This window comes from Panthera pardus, unplaced genomic scaffold, assembly GCF_024362965.1.
Source record: "Panthera pardus isolate Hobbes unplaced genomic scaffold, ASM2436296v1 HiC_scaffold_11, whole genome shotgun sequence".
In the NCBI taxonomy this organism is placed as follows: domain Eukaryota; kingdom Metazoa; phylum Chordata; class Mammalia; order Carnivora; family Felidae; genus Panthera; species Panthera pardus.
In genome coordinates, this window is record NW_026526666.1 from 86,565,799 (window position 1) to 86,587,764 (window position 21,966).

At 52.8% G+C, this 21,966-nt stretch overlaps 1 protein-coding gene across 3 annotated transcripts in view; it reads right to left on the reverse strand.

The window, feature by feature from the left end:
• Positions 1-1,257: 1,257 nt before the first annotated feature.
• ZDHHC18 (zinc finger DHHC-type palmitoyltransferase 18) overlaps positions 1,258-21,966 on the reverse strand; it is a 28,681-nt gene continuing 7,972 nt past the window's right edge. Inside the window, exons 3-10 of one of the 3 annotated variants that reach the window (XM_053898773.1) lie at positions 10,390-10,539; positions 8,668-8,805; positions 8,500-8,548; positions 7,858-7,960; positions 6,158-6,270; positions 4,928-5,027; positions 2,550-2,627; positions 1,881-1,995 (exon numbers count right to left, since the gene is read on the reverse strand). In XM_053898773.1, coding sequence (XP_053754748.1) covers positions 2,586-2,627; positions 4,928-5,027; positions 6,158-6,270; positions 7,858-7,960; positions 8,500-8,548; positions 8,668-8,805; positions 10,390-10,539 — 695 coding nt within the window. In that variant the 3' untranslated portion in view covers positions 1,881-1,995; positions 2,550-2,585. Of the gene's footprint in view, positions 1,996-2,549; positions 2,628-3,074; positions 5,028-6,157; positions 6,271-7,857; positions 7,961-8,499; positions 8,549-8,667; positions 8,806-10,389; positions 10,540-21,966 lie in introns of those variants that run through there. The other 2 variants (XM_053898772.1, XM_053898774.1) reach the window with 2 other exon arrangements.

A 21,966-nucleotide genomic window follows, 5' to 3' on the forward strand; every position in this document is an offset into this window, starting at 1 on the left:
ATCCTTCCATATAGCATCCATCCTGCCAGCAGGTTCAAGGCTCTGGTCCAGCCCTTAGCTGGTAATCACGGGCTTCGAAGGGTTGTGGCACAGAGAAGGCAGCAACCGGTTGCTATCCATCTCCACTGAGAACAGAGGACAGGGCTCCAAATGCAGCAGGAGGGACTCTGGTTAGATTCCAGAAGGAACTTCCTACAAAATGTTGTTGAGTCTTGGAATGATCAAACAAGTAACTGGAGGAAGCTATGGTACCTCTCCCGCTGGTTAGTTGTAAGAGTTCAGTTATCCAGACAAGAGCTCACTCTACTAGTTGCCTTTGGGAGGAAATATTAGATTAGTTTTAAGTGACTCAGCTGTCCTGAGTCCTTTTCTCCTCCAGGCACTGTTGTTTAGAGTATCCCACATCTCCTAGACCAGTCCAGTCTAGGACATAGTGTGGGGTTTGTGGAAGAATGGAATGAGGTCAGGCTGTGGGACTGCATCCCACCTCTGTTATAAGGTCTCGGACAGGTCCCTTCCTGCCCCTGAGCCTCAGTTTCCCCATCAATACAGGAAAGCCAGTACAGATCATCTCTGATGGCTACGGATAACATCTTGTGATTGGGTTTCTCCTTCTGAGATCCCCTCCTCCCCAAGCAGCCCTACTCATTCCTTGGCTAGTGCAGAATGGTCAGGGGTTGGGGCAGAGATGGGGTCCAAATCCGAGATTTGCTGCTTTGTCAGCTTCGGGAGAACCTTGGCAACTGCTGTGCCTTCCTTGAGCCTCAGTTCCCTGCTCTGTAAAAAGGCTGACATCACCTCTCTCATAGCTTTAGGTGAGAAAACGGGCCTGGCACTTGGCTAGCCCTTGCTAAATGGCTGCTGTCATTATTTTTTTTTAGCTCTTAGCACACTGTGTGTGCCTCTCAACGCGGGCCAGCTGCTGGGGAGAGGGAAGGCTCCTTGACATGGCTACCCTGGGCTGGGCTCAGTTCAGGGGGTGACAGTCCCCACTTGGGTTGGGACTTCTCAGAGCTGAGGTCACCTAAGGCTTGGAGGCCTCTGGCACTCAGACCAGTTCTAGAAGGGCAGAGTGAAGAGGACATTGGCCACTCCTCCCGTGTCACTTCTGGCTTCGCTGTGCCTTTTTTAAATCTCCGGAAGGGCACTGACCGACTGGAACAGAACCGGCAGTGGGGGCGAGCCAGACGTTCTGCACACTCATCACAGGCCTCACGCCTGGACCCCGAAGGAAAGGTGGCACCAGACAGCCAAGGATATGGCAAGAAGAGGGAAACCTTTATTTGGTTAAAAAAGGTACAGACAGCAAACAAGCAGCCCCCAGCCGTGGGCTCAGCAGACTTCCTAGGCCCGGCCCAGTTTCCATTAGCTCCTCTGAAGAACGCCGGGCTGTGGAGCCAGCCCGGTCCCTCAGTGCCCGGAGCAAAGGGTACAAGCATCCTCCTGGCATCGCACCTACTTGGGGTAGTGGGGACGGAGGGGGCCGTGGGAACAGTGTCAAACCGGTTGTGCTTAGAACAGTCACCAAACTTGTTCGGCAGCGTCATCAACCACCAACACCCCAGAGGCTCCCGAAGGAACCTGCTCAGCCCCACTGTGGCTCTGCCTGACTCTGGGAGGGGGCAGGCTGTAAGGCAAGATTCCTGAAGAGTCTCGACACCTTACAAATCTGGGGAAGGGGAAGGGGAAGGGGAGTGGAGACGGGGGTGAGTTTCAGCGTCGTATTGTATCACCGTGCTGACAGCTGTGGTATGGCTTTCTACACTCTGGCGTGGAGTGGGGGTGGGGGCAGAAAGGCCAGCCCCCGCCCCCTGTGGGGGGCTCTGGAGAGCACAAGGGCGGGGCGGGCTTGGGGGCAGACCCTGTAGGCACGGACGGTGGCAGGTGGGCCACAGGTTAGGCAGGTGGAGGTGCCGGGTGCCGGGCTCCCCTCAGGCCGCTCCTGGAGAGGCAGAGAGCAGCAGTCCTCAGGAGGTCCTTAAGCCCCCGCACACACTGGAGATCCCCGCAGGACAGCAAAGAAGGAGAAGAGAGAGGGTTAGCGGACCCGGGAGGAGACAGGAGGCCTGCGGGGGGGTGCCGCCTGCTCTCCCGGCACCTGCCTCTTCCCCGCGGGAGGGCCACGGCTGGGGCAGCAGGCAAGGACGCAGCAGAGACACGGGCAGGGGAAGCTCAGCGGGGACGGAAAGCAGGACACAGGTGTTCGTGACTGAGGGCTCCTGCACACCAGGACACCCCAGAACAGGCCCAAGCACCTCTGAGCAGGTCCGCCGCCCCTCCCCAACCTCACCCTTCACCTCCTGCTCCAGTGGGAGCTGCTTCCTCAGTCCAGAGCAGGGCTGGGCCCTCAGCCCTGCCTTCATGCCCCCGTCCTTCTGCTTGGGGGGGGAGGGGGGAGCCCTGGGGGCCCTACCACCGCCAGCACACACACCACACCACACACCAGACAGATGAATGGGCTCCATGGGGTCGGCAAGGCATGCGATGGGGATGAGATGGCGTGTGAGGGGACTAGGCGGTGCTGGCCGACAGGGGAGACACGGTCTTACCAGCTAACCCTCTGCAAAGAGGCCTGTTAGCTCCCCTCAGGCTGTGCAGGAGATGGCAAAATCCTGACAGGTGTCCTCCTGGGGGAGATACCAGAGAGGTGGGCCAGTGTTACGAGTCGTCTGGCTGGGCCCCGCTGCTCAAGGCGGGGCTGGGGGCCAGGGAGGCTCCGGCTCGCAGATTGGAATCTAGGGTCTCGTAAACATTTTCTTAGCTGAGCGGTCACTGGGGGTCAGAGCGAAAAGGCAGCAAGGAAAAAGAACCTGGGGGTCTCCAAATCCCGGAGGCAGGGGAAAGTAGAGGGGACAAAAAGGGGACAGGATGGCCTCTTCTTACATGCCTATGGGGGCCACCTTGCTCAGTCTCCAGCAGACAGACTCGGCCAGGAGAGGAGACCTTTAGCCACATCACTGGCCTTCCTGCCTTCTGTCTCCCCAGGAAAGACCAAGTTTGGCTGAAAGAACAGAGGGCTGCCAGTCGGAGCCTCAGCAAAGAAAGAGCAAACAAAAACCAAACCAAAGCAAATCAACTCTTAAAAACGAAAATTTTATTACAAGCAGGAACAAAGAATACTGGCTTAAATAAAAGGCAGGGGGCTTCCCCTCCTCTAGCCAGCCCCCTCCCCACTTGCAGCATGGCCCGGGGTCCTGGCGCTGGGGCGAGGCTGTTTCTCCCAGGGGGGACCCTCTGCAGCTGCCAGTTCTCAGCTGCCTGTGACCCACTAGCTTCTGCAGCAAGGAAGGGCAAGAGGCGAGGACTTCCTAGGTCACTTTCCAAGGGCTTCAGCCCACTTGAAGGGCCAAGGAGGGAGACAGAACAATCTCCTATCTACTTTGACAAGAAACTACAGTTCCCCGCAGAGAAGAGACATCCTTTGACTTTGGGGCCCAGACGTAGGCCAACCTTCACTCGCTTCTCGGCCCACCCTGCTCCTTCCTCCCTTTTCTCTGGATGGAGTCCTCCAGCTGGTAGAGAGTCCCTGTTCTCTGGCCGCTGGCACCAGGTCCCATACTCAGAGCCGGGAGGAGGGTGTGCGGCTTGTAGAGTGGCAGCCGCTCCCCACAGCCATTACCCCATCCACCACGCCCAGCCTCAGCCAGTCTGGGCAGGTCCCAGGCTTCCTGATGTCCGAGGAGGAAGGGAAGATAGGAGGGTGGGGGCTGAGCTGCAGCGGGGAACCCAGAGGTCTCCTGCGATCACTGCACAGGCTCCCTGTTGCCGTGGCTCAGGCCGCTCCTTGCTGCTGCCAGCTGACACCCGAGGGGGATGGCGGGGAGAGGGGCAGCCCAGGGGATGTAGGGAAGCGGGAGCCAGCCGCATTCATACAAGGGCACACGCGAACACACGCACACACACTCACTCACAGCCAGACGTTCTCTTATAAATTTATAAAACCCAACTTGCTTTCTGCTAATCTTTAACCTGGCACTACACAGATAGCAATGTGGCCGACTGTTTTTTCTTCCACTTAAAAAATGCTACGTAGAAAAGAGGTCTATAAAATTGTGCAAAATACCCAGCATTAATAAACCCGTTTCAAGTATTGCCAGCAAGAGGATAACCCACCCAGCCCAAGAACTGACTTGGGAGAGAGGTGGGGAGGCAGGGAGGTCAGACTGGGATCCCTTAGAGAACCCTCCATGGGTAGAGAGCAGGCAAGGCCCCCACTTCCTAGCGTGCTGCCCAGGAATCATGCAGGAGCTGAGGTCTTGGGTGCCTCGCTGGCTGGCTCAGCCTTCTCTGACACAGGCTGTCTCCCACCACCCCCAACTCTGCCCTATCCATCTAGAACCCCAGCTCCACCCTACTGGCCGACGCCATACGAAAAAACATGAACGGAAGAAAGAACAATGGTCATCACAAAAAGAATGAAGGAGCCCACAGACCACAACGGCCCACGGAGGCATCCTCTCCCACAGCCCGCTGTCCAGAGCCGAATGCTCGTAGGTCCCACTTCACCCCCAGGACCCCAGCTGAGCAGAGCCCACCGGCCCCTCCACCTGGGAGGTATCGCACGCAGTCCGCACCCTCATTCACACGGGGCTCGCCCCGGCACAGGCAGAGACTCGGCATGGTCCCCTCGCGGCCTCAGGGGCCCTGGCCTCTCTCTCTCCTGTCACTCCTGCCGCTGATCAGCTGCGGGGATCTAGGGCCCAAGGCTGTGGGAACTTGGGTTTGGGGAGCAGAGGGGACAGCCACGGAAGTGCGGGGCAAGCCACGCAGGGTGGGAAATAAATACGAAAGAGTCTTTGGCGGCTCTGCTTCCCTTGGGTGGAATGGGGAGGGTCCCGGCAGGTGTGGAGGGTGGCAGGTGACTGCGGAGGGGTGGACAAGCCAGCAGGTGGCAAGTACCGAGCCCAGTTCAGGGGTGGCCTCCTACCATGCTGGCGTCAGGCTTGGCTCCGCAGGCTGGCTCATCGCTCCTGATGGGCGAGGGCAACACGGCGTCTGACTGCACAAATCCCCTCCGGTCAATGAGGCTTCCAAAACACAAGGGGGGACGTGAGGGCCCTGCCCAACACCAGCGGTCCAGGCCTGGGGCTGGATGGCAGAGTCCATTTTCCAGCCAAGAAAAGACCCAGCCCTAGAAAGCCTCAGAAAGGGGAGCTGATCTCCAGCTGGGGGCTCAAGACCCTTCCCTTCCAGAGCAGGGGAACCAGAAGGGCCCTCTCTGCACCCTGGACACCTGGTTTTGGACCACCAGATTGATGCACTGTGAATTCAAACCGGCCCATTTTTCGGTCTGGCTGCCACAAAGCCAGGCTGTGGGTGAGGGGAAAAGCAGGATGGAAGAGCATTTGGAAATAGCGCGATTCCCACTGTGACCTACCCCCCACCCCCACGGCAAGGATGACACTCCTATGAGGCAGGAGAAGTCGGGGACGGTGTGGGGAAGGTCTGGGTCCCGCAGTGCCCACTGCAGTGGAGCTCCTGTTCTGGCACTCTGGTGCCCCCTGGTGTGAAGACAAGGGCACTTCCCAGCAGGGCTGAACCCTCAGGGCGCCACCAGGAGGGAGGATGGAGACCCCGCCCGGTCCAGCCACCAGCACCGGAAGGGAAATGTTGCCCAAGAGTAGCCAAAACATTAATTGTGGTGATCACTGGGGAATAAGATTACATGTGATAGTTAGTACTCTTCTTTTTAAGATTTTGTACTCTATGTTTTTCTACAATGAGCATATGTGATTAAAAATTACACAGAATTCGGGGCGCCTGGGTGGCTCAGTGAGTTAAACGTTCGACTTCGGCTCGGGTCATGATCTCACGGTTTGTGAGTTCGAGCCCCGTGTCGGGCTCTGTGCTGACAGCTCAGAGCCTAGAGCCTGGAGCCTGTTTCGGATTCTGTGTCTCCCTCTCTCTCTGCTCCTCCCCTGCTCATGCTTTGTCACTCTCTCTCAAAAAAAAAAAAAAAAAAATATTACACAGAATTCTTTTGTGTGATAAATGCCTTGAGTGCACCCTGCCGGGGATGGTGGACAGAGGGCTTCTGTCGTGTGAAGAGAGGTCTGCTGCTTCCAGAACCTCTTTGAGAGGTGTGGACTCGCAGGGCTATCCCCCCACTGGCCGGGCCAGGCCCTGTGACCTCTCCCCATGCTCACCCCTGGCTTACCTGGGAGGTAGGGGGCCGCAGAGCACAGCACAGCAGTTGGTGATAACACTTTTATGGCTGTAGGGATTGACGGAGGCCTCACCGCCCCTCTTGCTGGACCACGAGCCTTTGATCTGCCAGCAGGAAGGAGGTCTGAGTCAGGTACCTCCTTTTACTTCGATTTTCTAGGAGGGAGGTCTAGAGGCTGGGAAAAACTGGTGAGAGTTTTTCCAATGCTAGGTAGACTATTGGAGGGGACATGTCTTTAACCCAGGCTATTCAGTGAGTGTGGGGGACTGCTGGATGTCGGGGGCACCTAGCCGAGAGGAGGAAGCCCTAATCAGGACAGAGAGCAGCGCACAGCCAAAGAGAAGCCTCCAAAGGAAACTTCTTGGGTGCATCCTCCCTTCTCCGGCCAGCCACCTCTAAGGGAAGGTAGTATAAGGGGACAGAGCTCAGGCTGACCTGGCTATGAGCCCTGGCCCTGCCCCCGACACACTGCATGACCCTGGACAGAGCACTTCCCTGAATCTCAGTCCTCATTTGAAAAACAGGGAACTGTGATAGCATCGTTGGAGATGAAATCTTGCCATCTCTTGATTTGTGAGGCCAGCTATCAAAGGCACTGAAGAGTTTAGCAACAAAGGATACTTGCTTGACTTTAACCCAGAGTTTCCCAAAGTCATTTGGCTATAACACATCTTTTTGCTTAACCCCTAGTAACATCTTGAAGAACCAGCACCCACAAAACTGCCTTGGGAGATGCTGGCTGATGTCATTTCTGCTCTGTACCAATCATTCAGCACATGAAACCCTATCATGAGTGTTAAGTTCTGTTTCCCAGAATGAGAGGCTGAGGTCAAGAGATGTATTTTCTGTTGGTCACGGGCCTCTGAGCAGTATCTGATGGTGGCCCTGGCACAGATGCTGTCATTTACTTTTTTATCGTTTGGGAGAAAAGAAGGGGAGGTCAGGTCGGGCCCGGGGCTGAGCACACAGTGGGCGCTCAAACAATGCTTGCTGGTGGGGGTCTGAAAGGCAGCAGGTAGGGAGGGTTGACATAGCCCCATAGTCCTATCCTCGCTGTCTCCCTCAATAAGGATGCCCAAGGGAACCCCAGGGGCACCCTGAGAATAGTCACATCTCTTTGCCTGTAAGTGCAGTGTGGTGGGGCGCAGCAAGGGTAGCCCAGGGCTTTTGGCCACAACCCTGACTCTGTCCCTTTCTGGCCGTGTGACCTTGGGGCAAGTCACTCAGCCATCAAACAGGAGAAAAAGCATCCCTGTTCCTTCTGCCTCAGAGTTGGCAAAAGGACCCAAAGAGATGATGGGAGCTGAAAGAACTCTGGAGACAGTTAACACGCGGGCCAAACGTAAGGACTGTTACGGTGGAGCACTGCCTCTGGGTTAGCGAGAAAGCCTGTGCGGAGGGGCCAAGGCACGTGGGGGCCTTAGAAGACGCTGTACTGGATCTCCCAGGGCCAAGCCAGGAGCACTGGAAGGCAATGTCTGGCCACCCTCTGTCCCCACCCGTGTTACCCCAGCAGCCCGAGTCAGGCGAGTCAGGCTGCACTGCGGCCGGCCGCTGCAGGCCCCCTCGCCCAGCCTCCTGCCCAGGGCCCCGCCTCCTGCCTAGAGCCCCGCCTCCTGCCCAGAGCCCCGCCTCCTGCCCAGGGCCCCGCCTCCTGCCCAGTGAATGGAGGTTGCTCCAGCCTTACTCACGTCTTCGTTAGTTGTCAGGTTGGAGGCGACGAGGTAAGTATGAAACCCTGAGAGGCCCAGGATGGACCAGATGGAGAAGAAGCAGATCACCAACTCCAGCACAGTGAGCAGGGTGGTCAAGGACCCACACCGGGACAGGGCTGGGGGCCTCCCCGGCCCCTGGAGGCCTGCCATGCCCAGCCCTTCTCACCTATCCTTCCGTGAGCGATTTCCCCAGAAAGGAGATGGGTTTGTAACCTTCCTGCGGTCCAGTCACCACTTCTCGACAGGATTACCTCCTGAGCCCTAAGAAGGGTTCGGGAGCCCATTCAAGAGCAGGACGGGTGATGGACAGTAGGGGGAACTGAAGATGCCAGGCACCAAGAACCCCGCACAAGAACCCCGTCCCGGTTGCTTGGTGTCTTAAGGGAAGACAGGGACTGTGGCTCCTGAGAGTTCTTGGCCACCCCAGCCCTTTGATCAGACTGTTTAGGATCAGCTCTAGCCGGGGAGGAAACGGAAGCAGCTGGTATATCAGATTATTCTAGAGGACAAACATTAGCGCTACACCATTCCCCCCGGATTACAGGATGAGGTGTGGGGATCCACCCCAGTGAAGGGGCCTCGTTCCCACCAGGGGATCTATTGGCTGACAAAGGATATCTCGCTGGTGTCTCCTTCAGAGTGGAGAGGAAGTTGCTTCCCTGAGAGCCTGGGGAGGAGAAAACAGGACAGGGCACAGCTCAGATGGACAGTGACCACAGCCCCTTGACTTGGCAGAGCTTGCCGGCCCACCCCTCCTGCACACCCCTGCCCCCACGCCCAACTCACGCAGCGTCAGGTGGGTGACCACACAGGCGAAGATGAAGGCCGTCAGGAACGAGAGGGAGAGAATAAACGCGTAGAAGAAGCGGTAGTTCCGTCTCCCCACACAGTTGCCCACCCAGGGGCAGTGATGGTCAAACCGTTCTGGAAAAGGGCCCGGGGGCGGGGGGGGGGGGAGGGGGGGACAGGTTAGCGTGCCTGGGCTGCAACCAGCACAGGTGTTTGGAGGCCTCACGCCACAGCTGGGGCTTTCTTCCCCCACACTCTCTCTGTACCGGCCCATTCAGCCGATTCGCAGCTCCTCACACGCTCCCTGCTTCTGGGCCTTTCTGCAAGCTTCCCACTGCCTCACACATTCTTCTCTATCTCTTCACCTGGTTAAGGGCGATTCCTCTTTTGTATCTCAGCTGCAAAGCCACTTCCTTAAGAAAGCCTCCTCTGATCCCAGACAAGGTGAGGGCCCTCTGTTACCCGCTGCTACTTATCTTCTGTGGCTCTTTGCCCATGTGTGTTTACATACTTATTAATAATTAGCGGACCGGCCAATTACCCCTGCTGGATGGTAAACTCCACGAGGGGGCCGGTGTTGGCCTCACACCGAGCTGAGTCCCACGTCCAGCTGTGCGTGGTACGAAGATGCACAAAAAGCACTTGTCGCCTGGCCTACGACCCTGGCCACCTGCGACAAACAACGCTCCCCATTCCCTGCTCTAGAACTAGAGGCTCAGGGAGGGGCGGGGCCGCTGTGTAACTTGTGGAGAGCTGGCATGTAAGGCCTGGCCAGAGGGCTGAGCTCACACTAGCACCCCAGGGCGGTGGGTGGGGGCGGGGGGGGGGGGCGGGGCTGCTGGTGTCACACCCAGACTGGTAATGAAAGTCCTCTGTGGGAATGTGGATCACAAGCCCACTGCAGGCCTCCTACCATGGCCAGCACCCTTTGCGGATTCTCAGGGAAGAATAACGCCCACTGAGTCACCCACTCGGCTGCCTGCTGTCATGGGGTGTTCCCTACTGTTCTCTCAGGGAGTGCTGAGCTAGCGTGATGAGCTCACTGCCCTGGGGACCACGCTCAGTCACCGTGGCTCAGCTCACCTGGATCCTCTTACATAGCATTTCCCTTATGACACCCTTCCAGGGGCACACCCTCGGTCCCCATCAGAGCTGCCCGGCCTCTGGAGAGCAAGAAGAGGAGACAAAACAGCCTCTGGTTCGCCAGCAACCACCGAAGGTGTGGGCCTGGAGCTTAGCTTCCAATCCTGGCCACATCCTCTCTACCTGACTGGCTTGAACTCCTCTGTTCTCAGATTCTTGTCCCTCCCAAACCCTGGGAATCAGATCAAAGTCATTCAGTATAGCTGGCTCTGGGCTGCTGGATGGTAAATCATTCTCTTTCTGGCCCCAAAGTATCTAGAATGTTATTGCTCTAGTCTCTGGTTCCTAGAAACTTGGACCTACTGAGGACCAGGCTGAGTCCTGGGAGAAGGGTCCAGGGTCTCTCTGCATCTCCCCCATACTTCAGAGCTGGGGGAAAGGAATCTACCAATCCTGGGCTGAAGCCAAGATACCACTGGTCACACTCTGAGCCTCTCCCCACAGCCCTTCCTCGATCAGAGCAAATTTGGGTGACTTCCTGCCCAGCTCTGGCTATTTCAGACACACCCCCGCCCCCATGAGTGACTCCTCTGTCTTCAGGGCTCCCTGCACCGCTTCCTGCTGCCTCCCACTCACCCACACAGTTGTCGCAGACACTGCAGTGTGAGGTCCGGGGTGGCCGAAACATCTTGCAGGTGAAGCAGTACTTCAACTTGACCATCTGCCCGTTGATCATCACCTCCCGGGTCCGAGGGGGTGGCCGGTACGTGGAACTGCCTGTGTTATCTGGGGGTGGGAGGACAGAAAGATGGGGAATGTCCAAGCCCAGAGCCAGGAGCCCCAGCTGGGTGGAAGCCACTGCTGCCTGGCACGGACAGGAGAAGCCTTAGGGAAACCGTTTCCTGGGAACAAGCCATTGGCGGGCCCAAGGAGGGGACAGATATTAAGAGCTGCTACCTACCGAAATTTGCTGTGTGCCAAGCCCTGTGCTAAAGCATTACCCACATGCTCACGCACTGCTGGTCTTACACAACTTTGAGAAGGCGACTCTGGGAAGACTGGGGGAGGTTTATCTAGTCAAGCCTAGACCTAAGTTCCAGTTTCTAGGAGGTACAGGGGATGGAAGACAAAGTAAACAACACTATGAGAAAACAATCAGATCCAGAATGCGGGGCACCTACAACACCACTGATCCTGATGTCTAACAAAATCCACGTCACTTACAAAGAGAGGGAGACAGTTAAGCGTCCGATGTCGGCTCGGGTCATGATCTCACGGTTCGTTGAGTTGGAGCCCCACCTCGGGCTCCATGCTGACAGCTTGGAGCCTGGAGCCTGCTTTGGATTCTGTGTCTCCCTCTCTCTGCCTCTCCCCTGCTTGCACTCTGTCTCTCTCAGAAATAAATAAACATTAAAAAAAAAAAAAAAGAATTGTAAATATAGGGGCGCCTGGCTGGCTCTGTCGGAAGAGCACGCAACTCTGGATCTCGGGCTTGTGAGCTCGAGACCCATGTTGGATGCAGAGATTACTTAAAAATAAAATCTTAAAAAAAAAAAAGAACTACAAATATATATGACACAAATAAGATACACTAATAACAACTATTAAATCTAGATGATGAACATGCATAAATTAATTCTATTGGGGCGCCTGGGTGGCCTGGTCAGTTAAGCGTCTGACTCTTGGTCTCAGCTCAGGTCATGATCTCACAGTTTGTGAATCTGAGGCCTGCATCTCGCTCTGCACTGATGGCACAGAGCCTAGTTGGGATTCTGTCTCTTCTTCTCTCTGCCCATCCCCCGCTGGTGTGTGCGCGTTCGCTCTCAAAATAAATAAATAAACTTAAAAGAAAGAAACTCATTGTATTTCACACTTTTCTGGATGTTTGAAGTTCTTCATAATAAAAATTTTAAGAGGAAAAGAAATGCAGAGATATATTGCATTCATGGATTAAAAGACACAATTTTAGAAAAGGTTTTATTCTCCCTAAATCAATCTGTAGATCAACATAATCCCAATCAAAAATCTCAGTATGTTTTTTTTTTTTTGGGGGGGGGGTGGAAATTGTCAAACTCGTTATAAAATTCATATGGAAATGCAAAGGGCCAAAGACAGCCAACGCATTCCTGAAGGACAAAGCTAAGGACTCCTATGACTAGAGATCAAGACTAATGATAGAAAGCTAATGATTAAGAAGGTCTGGTTTGGGTGGGAGGGTAGAAATGCTGATCAATGGAACAGAAAAGAGAATCCAGAAACAGACCTGACATGTCAATGACCAAGTGGTTTACGACAAGGGTAACACTGAAGTGGTGTGAAAGAAAATGGGCCCCCAATAAACAGTGCTGAGTCCACTGGGTAAACAAATGGGGGAAAAAGCATCTGGATCCTGCCTCCCACCAAACATTCAATTTCAGACAGATTGTAGCTCTAAATGCAAAAGCCTGGGATTAAAAAAAAAAAAAAAAAGGAGACATGACTGTGGAGCAGACAAAGATTTCTTAAGACCCAAAGGGGCAAATCATAAAAGAACAATCTGGTATAACAGCATCACATCAAAATTAAGAACTTCTTTTTCTTTAAGTATATTTGAAAGAGAGTGCGAGCCGGGGGAGGAGCAGAGAGGGAGAGAATCTCAAGCAGGCTCCATGCTGTCAGCACAGAGCCCAACATGGGGCACAAACTCACAAGCTGTGAGATCATGACCTGAGCTGAAATGAAGAGTCGAACGCGTAACTGACTGAGCTACACAGGTGCCCCCAAAATTAAGAACTTCTATTTGGGGCACCTGGTTGGCTCAGTTGGTAGCACGTGCAACTCTTGATCTCCGGGTCGTGAGTTTGGCCCCATGTTGGACATACCAATTACTTAACAAGAACAGTAATAACTTGTGTTCATCTAAAGATACAATGAAAAAAATGAGGGGCGCCTGTGTAGCTCGGTCAGTTGGGCTCCGACTTTGGCTCAGGTCATGATCTCACTGTGAGTTCAAGCCCTGCATCGGGCTCTGTGTTGACAGCTCAGAGCCTAGAGCCTGTTTCGGATTCTGTGTCTCTCTCGCTCTTTGCCCCTTCCCCTGTCATGCACTGTGTCCCTCTCTCTCAAAATAAATAAACCTTAAAAAAAAAAGTCTTAAAAAAAAAATGAAAAGGTGACCTTCAGAGTAGAAGATTTGAACAAGAACAAAGCATTTGTAACCAGAACACATGAAGAATCCCTATATGTCAGTAAGAAAAAGTTCAGACATCTCAATTCAAATGTGGACAAAAGATTCAAATAGGTATTTCATAAAAGAAGCTGTCCAATGGCTAATAAACACATGAAAAGGTATTCATGCTCATTAGTCTTCAATGAAATGCAAATAAAACCATAAAATGTTACCACCACACATGTACCAGAATGGCTAAGATGAAAACAATTTTAAAAATCAAGTGTTGGTAAAAATGTAAGGCAACTAGAAATCTCATATAACCACTCTGAAAAACTACTTAACACTAACCACCAAAGTTCAACATATGCACCCCCAGCAAGCCCACTCCTAGGTATCTCCCCAACAGAAATGTACATGATTAAAAAAAAATTCTTTAAAAATTTTTTTTTAAAGTTTATTTATTTTTGAGAGAGAGAAAGAGAGAGAGACAGAGCTCGAGGGGGGAAGGGCTAGAGAGAGAGGGAGACACAGAATCTGAAGCAGGCTCCAGGCTCCGAGCTGTCAGCACAGAGCCCGACGCGGGGCTTGAACTCACGAACCGCGAGATCATGACCTGAGCCAAAGCCGGACGCTTAACCGACTGAGCCACCCAGGCGCCCCATAAAAAAAATTTTTTTAGGTAAACTCTACACCCAACATGGGGCTCGAACTCATGACCCTGAGATCAAGAGTCACATATTCTCTGACTGAGCCAACCCGGCCCCCTGAAATGTGCAAGATTTGATGTGCACCAAAAGATGTACAGGAATATTCACAACAAGAATCTCAGCCAAAATCTGGACCTACGCAAATGCCCATAAATAGAACAGATTAACAAAAGGTAGTATGGAGTTCTATAGAGCAAAGAATGAACGATCCTCAACCACACATAAGAACTATGGATAGGGGCGCTTGGGTGGCTCAGTCGGTTGAGCATCTGACTTCGGCTCGGGTCATGATCTCACGGTCCGTGGGTTCGAGCCCCGCGTCGGGCTCTCTGCTGACAGCTCAGAGCCTGGAGCCTGTTTCCGATTCTGTGTCTCCCTCTCTCTCTGACCCTCCCCCGTTCATGCTCGGTCTCTCTCTGTCTCAAAAATAAATAAACATTAAAAAAAAAAAAAAAAGAACTATGGATAAATCTCATAAACATGTGTAAAGTGAAGAAACCACATACGTAAGAACACAAAATGTTCAAAAACAACTAAAAGTAATCTAATATGGTAGCAGTCAAGATCATGGTCACCTCTGGAGGGGTGACACTGACCAGAAAGGCAAGGGGGAGCTCCTGGGACACTGCTCATATACTGTTTCTTGATCAGGGTGCTGATTACATGCGTGTGTTCAGTTTGTGAACACTCAACAGAACACTTAGGATTTGTACACTTTTTTATAAGCCCATTATATTTCAGTAAAAACTTAACAAAAAGAAAGATTTAAGGGGCTCAGCTGGTTGAGTGTCTGACTTCAGGCTCAGGTCATGATCTTGCAGTTCGTGGGTGGGTTCGAGCCCCACGTCGGGCTCTGTGCTGACAGCTCAGAGCCTGGAGCCTGCTTCGGACCCTGTGTCTCGCTCTCTCTCTGCCCTTCCCCTGCTCGTGCTGTGTCTCTCTCTCAAAAATAAATAAACATTTAAAAAAAAAATTTTTTTTTTTAAAGAAAGAAAAGAAAGGTTTAAGTAACTTGTGCAAAGTCACAAACTCATATGCTGGCAAGCAGGAATCCAAACCCTGGTCTGTCATATGCAAAAGCCCACAATTCTACCCACTGAGCCTCTTGGTCCCCCGGACCTCAAAGGACCAAAGTCCCCAGGGCAGTGGCTTATTTCTGGACAGAACCTGAGAATCACATGAGGCTGCCTGTGATCCCTAGCCCTTTACTATGCTCCCAGCCATCACTTCTACTGGACACTCCCCAGATAATATCTCCAGTTTGGCCACCTGCCTCCAATGATTACTGAGTGTCCAGCAGGTGCCAGGCACTATTCTAGGCACTTGGCATGCATCAGTGAAGCACACAGACTTGTGTCTCACATTCCAGTTACCAAACAGACTCTTTCTTACCAGGCTGTTCACCATCCCCCCCAACCATAACATGTTTAAAATGGAACTAAGCAGGGGCCCCTGGGTGGCTCAGTTGGTTAAGCGTCCAACTTTGCCTCAGGTCATGATCTCATGGCTTCTGAATTTGAGCCCTGAGTCGGGCCCTGTGCTGACAGCTCAGAGCCCGGAGCCTGCTTCAGATTCTGTGTGTGTCTCTCTCTGCCCCTCCCCAACTCGCACTCTGTCTCTCTGTCAAAAATAAATAAACATTAAAAAGAATAAAAATAAAATAAAATAAAATAAAATAAAATAAAATAAAATAAAATAAAATAAAATGGAACTAAGCATCTGAACATCTTTTCTTTACTCTTAAAAAATGTTTATTTTTTTTATTTTTGAGAGAGAGAGTGAGCGAGCGCGTGAGCACGAGCTAGGAAGGGGCAGAGACAGAGACAGAGGATCCAAAGCAGGCTCTATGCTGACAGCACAGAGCCTGATGTGGGGTTCAAACTCATGAACCATAAGATCACGACCTGATCAGAAATCGGATGCTCAACCGACTGAGCCACCCAGGCGCCCCAGAACATCTCTTCTTTAAAACAGGCAGCATGACAGAGGCCAGGTGGTTTGAGGCCAGTGGACACACTCTGAAACCTGGTTTTGCCACCCAGTGGTTAGGGGAAATGTTAAAGCCAAATGTACTTCTCTGAGCCTCAGTTTTCTCATCTGTAAAATGGAAAGAACAGGTAGAATGGAGCACGAATCCTGGCCCCACGTCTTTTTATCTGGGTTTCTCCCGGTGATATCGTCTGCTAGATGTTCAACAGGGCAAATCGTTTAACCTCTCTGAGCCTCTGTTTCCTTGATCACTGAAAGGGGGATAATAACAGTACCCACATCACAGGGTTGTTGTGAGGGTGACCTGAGGTAAAAACATGAAGTGACACAAAGTAAATGCTTAAGAAGCACGCTGTTATTATTAGCTCCCATAATTACGAAGAGAAAGGAAGAGTCAAGGGAAAGAAAACACCACACTGAGCGCCTCCTCCTATATGCCGAGCACTTCGTAGGCATTATCTCCTTGCATCCAGAGAACATCCCAGGAGGTAGGATTACTAACGTCAGTCACCTCCAGGTTATAGTTCAGGAGACTTTTTGGTGACGTTCAGTGACATGTCTGAGGCCGCTCCTGGCTAGGAAGTGGCAGAACCAGGATATGAAGCCAAGTTTCCAAAACTTGGGCTTGAGGTCTTTTTGTAAATTTCAAAGTGTCATAATGGTGTTATTTAACCCTGCCTGGTTCCTCATTTCTGCCAAAGGCACAACCCAAGAGCCGGAAAGAACGTCAAAGAGCATATAATGCAGCGCCCAGTGCATAGAAAACTATAATCGTCTCCCCACTGACCGCCTCTCTTCTAACCCCTTCAGTTTACAAATGAGAAAACAGGCCCAGAGAGGTCAGGGGATTTGCCCAAAGTCACACAGCCACTGAGTGGCAGAGGCAGGAAAACTCAGTTTGGAGGCCTTTTGCAGACCCTTCCTTCTACCTCACCCTTTCCTGGCCAGTCACCAGGTCTTCTCAGGATCTTCCTTCATAATCTTTCACTCTCCTCCCAATGCTCTAAGCCAGGCCAGAACCCTGTCACCAAACAGCCTCCCCTGAAGACTCCCTGCTTCCAGCCCCTCTGCCTTCCAACCCACCACATTTCTCTAAATAATTCCTTTTGGGGGCACCTGGGTGGCTCAGTTGGTCAAGCGTCTGACTTCGGTTCATGAGTTTAAGCCCCACATCGGGCTCTCCGCTGTCAGCACGGAGTCTCCTTGGGATCCTCTGTCCCCTTCTCTCTCTGCCCCTCCTCTCTCAAAATAAATAAATAAATAAATAAATAAATAAATAAATAAATAAATAACCCCTCTTGAGTTATAACCCTTCCCTGGCCTCCCCTAAAAAAACAGATAAAAGGACAACTTCCTGTCCTGATACTAGGGACCTCCACAATTGGGCTCAACCTCCACTCCAGGCTTTTCTCCCACTAGTTTGGCCCTATGAATCCCTGCAGCCTTGGCTTCCTGCCCCTGTCCTGGCCAAGCCCTGGCCCCCGCCGTCTCCTTGCTCACCAGGACTCTCCGGCTCCCTGCCTAGCCTCCAGCAGCTTCTCTGAGCACGGCTGCTCCCGTGCCTTGCACACAGTACCTGCCCCAGGCTGGGCTGTGATGGGCCTGCTGTGTGCAGACACCTAGACCGCACGCCCCCGGGTGGCAGGGATGGTGGAATAAACAGGCAGTCCCATCCAATGAACCATGAGGGAGCAGGCAAAGAGGAGAGAGCACAGGCTTTGGACCAAGGCAGGCCCAGAGTTCAAATCCTGACCCTTCCGTTTATTAGCTAGTACCCCCAGGAAAGCCACTCAACCTCTGTGAGCCCGTGGTGGCATCTGAAAAAGCAGACAAATAATAACCACTGCCTGGAAGGTTTATGGAAGGATCAGAAATTGTACATGTAAAGGAACCGGCACTTGGGGAGTACTTACTAACTGCTGTTCTCAGAGGGACGGCAAGGCACAGGCTCTGGAACCTGAAACCCTAGGTTCGAATCATGATTTTGCTGCCTCCTTGCTACTGAAGAAAGTCCCTTCGCCTCTTGCAGCCTCAGTTTCCTCATCCGTAAAATGGAGATAAGACAGTCTTGATCTCACAGGATTGTGGTGAGTGCCCAATGAGGTGCTGCAAGGCCGCCCTAAGCACAGTGCTAGATTCGAAGGACCCTCAGTAGTGACACGGTTCACACTGGGACCCTCTAGCCTGCAGAATTCTCCAGCTCTTCCCAAAACTCTTGATGCTACTCCAAACCCGGCCTGTAACCCTACTCCACGGGCCCCAGGTCCAGCTCCTGTCCCTGCCCACTGCTGTCTTCCAGGCTTGGACACAGGCTTTGGAGCCAGACAGATAGGTGGCCCAACCACAATTAGCCATGTGATGTGGGTCAAGTCTCTCTGACCCTCATCTGGTAAAAAAGAAAATGGGACATAATCAAATCCGCCTCCTAGTGCTATTTGGAAGATGCAGGAAGAGTTTGGCAAGTGGGTTTAGCAAAGCGTCCGGCACCTGGCATGAGCTTAATAAATATTAGCCGTTATTATTGTTCTAGGAGATGCTATATTCCAAACAGCTGATTTAAGAAGAAACTTCAGAAAACAACCTGGCTGTGAGTGAAGGAGAGCCCCAGACCCTTTCAGGAAAGAGGAAGAGAGAAGTTTCTGGAATCCTCACTGGATTCCCACAAGCCCTCGCCAAGGCAGGGAGGGAACTCCTACCAGCACGCCGTGTCCTCCGGGGGCCAGGCTGCCCCTCTCTAGAACTCGGAAAGAAGAAGTGACGCTCTTCTTTAGGCTGCCAAGAGGAGAGTGTGTCACACTTGAGCAAGGGAGCCACCCAGATGCCAAATGAAAGTCCCCAACTGCGGGGCCCTGAACAAGGTGGGTCAAAGGAGGCCCTGCAGCGGGGTCACTGTGGAAAGCGAACCCCACTCGGGAGGGAGGCAAGGAGCTGCCCCAGGGCTTATTCTCCGGCCAGACCACGCTGCCCAATCACGGCCCTGGCCTCAGCCTCAGTTTCCTCCTCACCAACTCCCGCTAGCAGCCAGCGCAGGTGGCAGCTCCTCGGGGCCGGGAGCAGGCCCGTGTGCCATTCCTGAGCACGAGGCTCAGCCTCTTAAGTTTCAATAGAGAAAAACAATTTTCAAAGGGTACCGTTATTCCCGGTCTCACTGGATGCATAAAAAACGTTCTGGGCCGGGCAAGAGGACATGTACCCCCATTTTACAGATGAGGAAACAGATTTCAATAGCATAAGGTGGGGGGACGCTGAAATTGGAACCCTTGTCTTCCAAATATTCTCTCAAACATTACCAACCACTATATCAAGGCCTAGAGGTGGCAGGTGAGGGGAGAAGAGGCAAGTACAGAAGAGTCAAATGTGTTTGCTTTAAAAAAAATTCACAAGGGCGCCTGGGTGGCTCAGTCAGTTCAGCATCTGACTTCGGCTCAGGTCATGATCTCACGGTTCGTGGGTTCGAGCCCCGCGTCGGGCTCTGTGCTGACAGCTGGGTTTGGAGCCTGCTTCCAATTCTGTGTCTCCTTCCCTCTCTACCCCTCGCCCACTTGTGCTGTTTTTCTCTCCCAAAAATAAATAAACATTTAAAAAAATGAACAATGAAAACATTTTTAAAAAGCGGGGTCGGGGGGCACACCTGGCTGGCTCAGTTGGTAGAGCAAGCATGTGACTCTTGATCACAGGGTCGTGAGTTCAAGCCGCAGGCCAGGCTTTGTGCTAAAAAAGAAGAAAAGAAAAGAAAAGAGAAAAGAAAAGAAAAGAAAAGAAGAGAAAAGAAAGAAAAGAAAAAGGAAGAAAGAAAGAAAGAAAGAAAGAAAGAAAGAAAGAAAGAAAGAAAGAAAGAAAGAAAACATTTGCTTTGTTCACCCAGTCCAGAAAATATTTGTTGACGAAAGGAAGGAAGTCAGAGTGGGAAGAGATGTTATCCCTGCTCAAAAGGAATCTAAGATCTACTCCAGGGCGCGTGCGCGCGCTCTCTCTCTCTCTCCCCGCCCCCCCCCCCCCAAGAAGTCAAGTCCCTCTCAGGCTAGTAAGGCCTCCCTGCTGCCTTGCGGGTGGGAATCTATAGCCCCTGGGGATGTGAAATGAGGGCGAAGGCTCCTCACTGAACGGCTGTGAGAAGCAAATGAATCTCCCCACACTCTCCTCCTGACCAAGGGGCATGCTCTGGGTCTCGCCCCAACCGCAGCCCGTGGAGGGGAGCAGGCAGGCACTCTGCACTCAGAGCCAGCCGGCCGGCTCTGTGACTCAAGCCCAGTGGCTGGCACGGAAGCACCCTGGGGCTGGCAGGCGCTACCGAGTCGGCATTAGCGAGGGAAGGCTGGGATCGCCACCAGCCTTGCTGGGTCCTGACCGCTGGGCCTTCCGTTGCCCCCACCGGTGGAGGAAGCAGCTGCGGGGCTGTGGTCTTCCCAGCTTCCAGGTCAGTTCAAGGTCAGCCACAGCGCCCGGGGCCGGGAGCACTGGGTCACTGTAGTCCCCACCTGACCCTTTCTGTTCATTCCAGAGGTTTATGGAGCACCTACAGGATATCAGCTTAGTGGTGGGCTGGGGGGCGGAGATACAGGAAGAGCTTGGCCTGAGGGCCCAGTGAGGGGGGGAAGCACATAATTACAGAGTCTGTGTAAGAGGCACTGCGAGTCAAATGTGGGGACTCTGGGCCCAGCCAGCCTGATCTCATTTTGAAACCTGGCCTGGCCACTTGCTGGCTTGTGACTTTGAGGAAGCTGCTTAACCTCTCTGAGCCTCAGTTGCTCACTGGGTAATAACATTATCAAACTTGGAAGATGATGATGTGAATCAGAGATGACAAAGGTCTACCCCACAGCTCGTGGATTCATGGTGTTACTGGTGTCTGTAGTGGAGACGGGAGGGGGAGGAAATGTGTGGGGGTGGGGGCAGGAGGCAGCACTGAAGGCAGCAAAAGGTGAAGTGGCAGTTAAGCAGGATCAGGAGGAATGACCCCTTGGGCTCACCAGAAAGAGGGCATGGCCGGAGAGGGGCTGTGGGAACAAAGCACAGGCAGTGGGACAGAGGGCTGCAGGGGTGGGAAGTGCGGGCAGGTAGGCTGGAGTGTGCCTTCACCCTGCAAGTGCGCCTCTGCGGGCAAGTCTGCAGGAAAGTGGAAGACGATGTTTCCTGGCCGCAACACTAGGCAACACGAATTCATGGGATGAGAAAGTTCCTCCCTCTTCAATTTTCACTCAAGCCTCTGACTCCATCAAGGGGAAAAGTCTCAACTTTAAAAAAATTTTTAAATGTATGTTTATTTTTGAGAGAGAGAGAGAGAGAGAGAGAGTGAGAGCAGAGAGAGACAGAGACACAGAATCCGAGGTAGGTTCCAGGCTCCGAGCTGTCAGCACAGAGCCCAACACAGGGGCTCGAACCCACAAACCGCAAGATCATGACCTGAGCCGAAGTCAGACCCTTAACCGACTGAGCCACCCGGTCGCCCTAAAAAGTCTCAACTTCTAATACCTAATGCCTGTGATCCTCACAGGCCTCAAAGGGACTGCTTTTTGCTAGCAACTGTAACCACAAGAGTTCTGTAACATTGTTATGTTTCTGTTTTTATGATTAGGTTCTATTTCCAGTAAGAGGCTTTTGGCTTACAAGGTTGATAACAATGTTCCTTGTAAAATACACTTAAAAATGAGTCACCTAAAGGAAACACTAAGGAAATTGAAGGTACAAGATGAGGTGCAGAAAGGGAAAAATTGCGACCATTGTACTCAAAAGACCGATCTTCAGGAAATACTGTTGAGGGCACCTGGGAGTCACCCGAATTCTAAACCAGGGAGGGCTGGGGCCAAATCTGAGTCCTGGGAAGACAACTATGACTGAAGGTGTTGGGGCCTGGTCAGCAGTCAATCCAGGCGGCAAATGAGACAGGTCTGCCCTAGGGCAGTGGGCTTCAGAAGGACCCTGGGCACAGACAGGCTGCGGTTTGTGACCTGCTGTGTGGTGGCGGAAGGAGACGCAGCCTTTATGTCCATTCTGTGAGCTGTAAACGTGTCTACATTAGCGTCTGTCACTCAGACCTGGATGTTTCTATCGTCTCCCATCAGACTGGGAGCAATGTTGGCACCTCCTACCTCTTTTCCAACTTCCCAAAGTGCCTGCACTCTGTATGGCCCTGTGGGATGACCCAGCTAGAGGGCTTGCCAGCTGACAAGTCAACATCTCAGACCCGGGTGACCAGCCACCCCGGTTCGCCTGTGCCTGAGGGGTTTCCCGGACACGAGACTGGAAGGAGCTGGTCACCCCACTTCAGACGGTCCTTGAAAGGCAGGAGCCTTGGGCTAGAACCTGTTGGGCTGGAGTGGCTGGCCTATGGGGCCAAAGCGAGAAGCCCACAGTCTGCATGGGCCC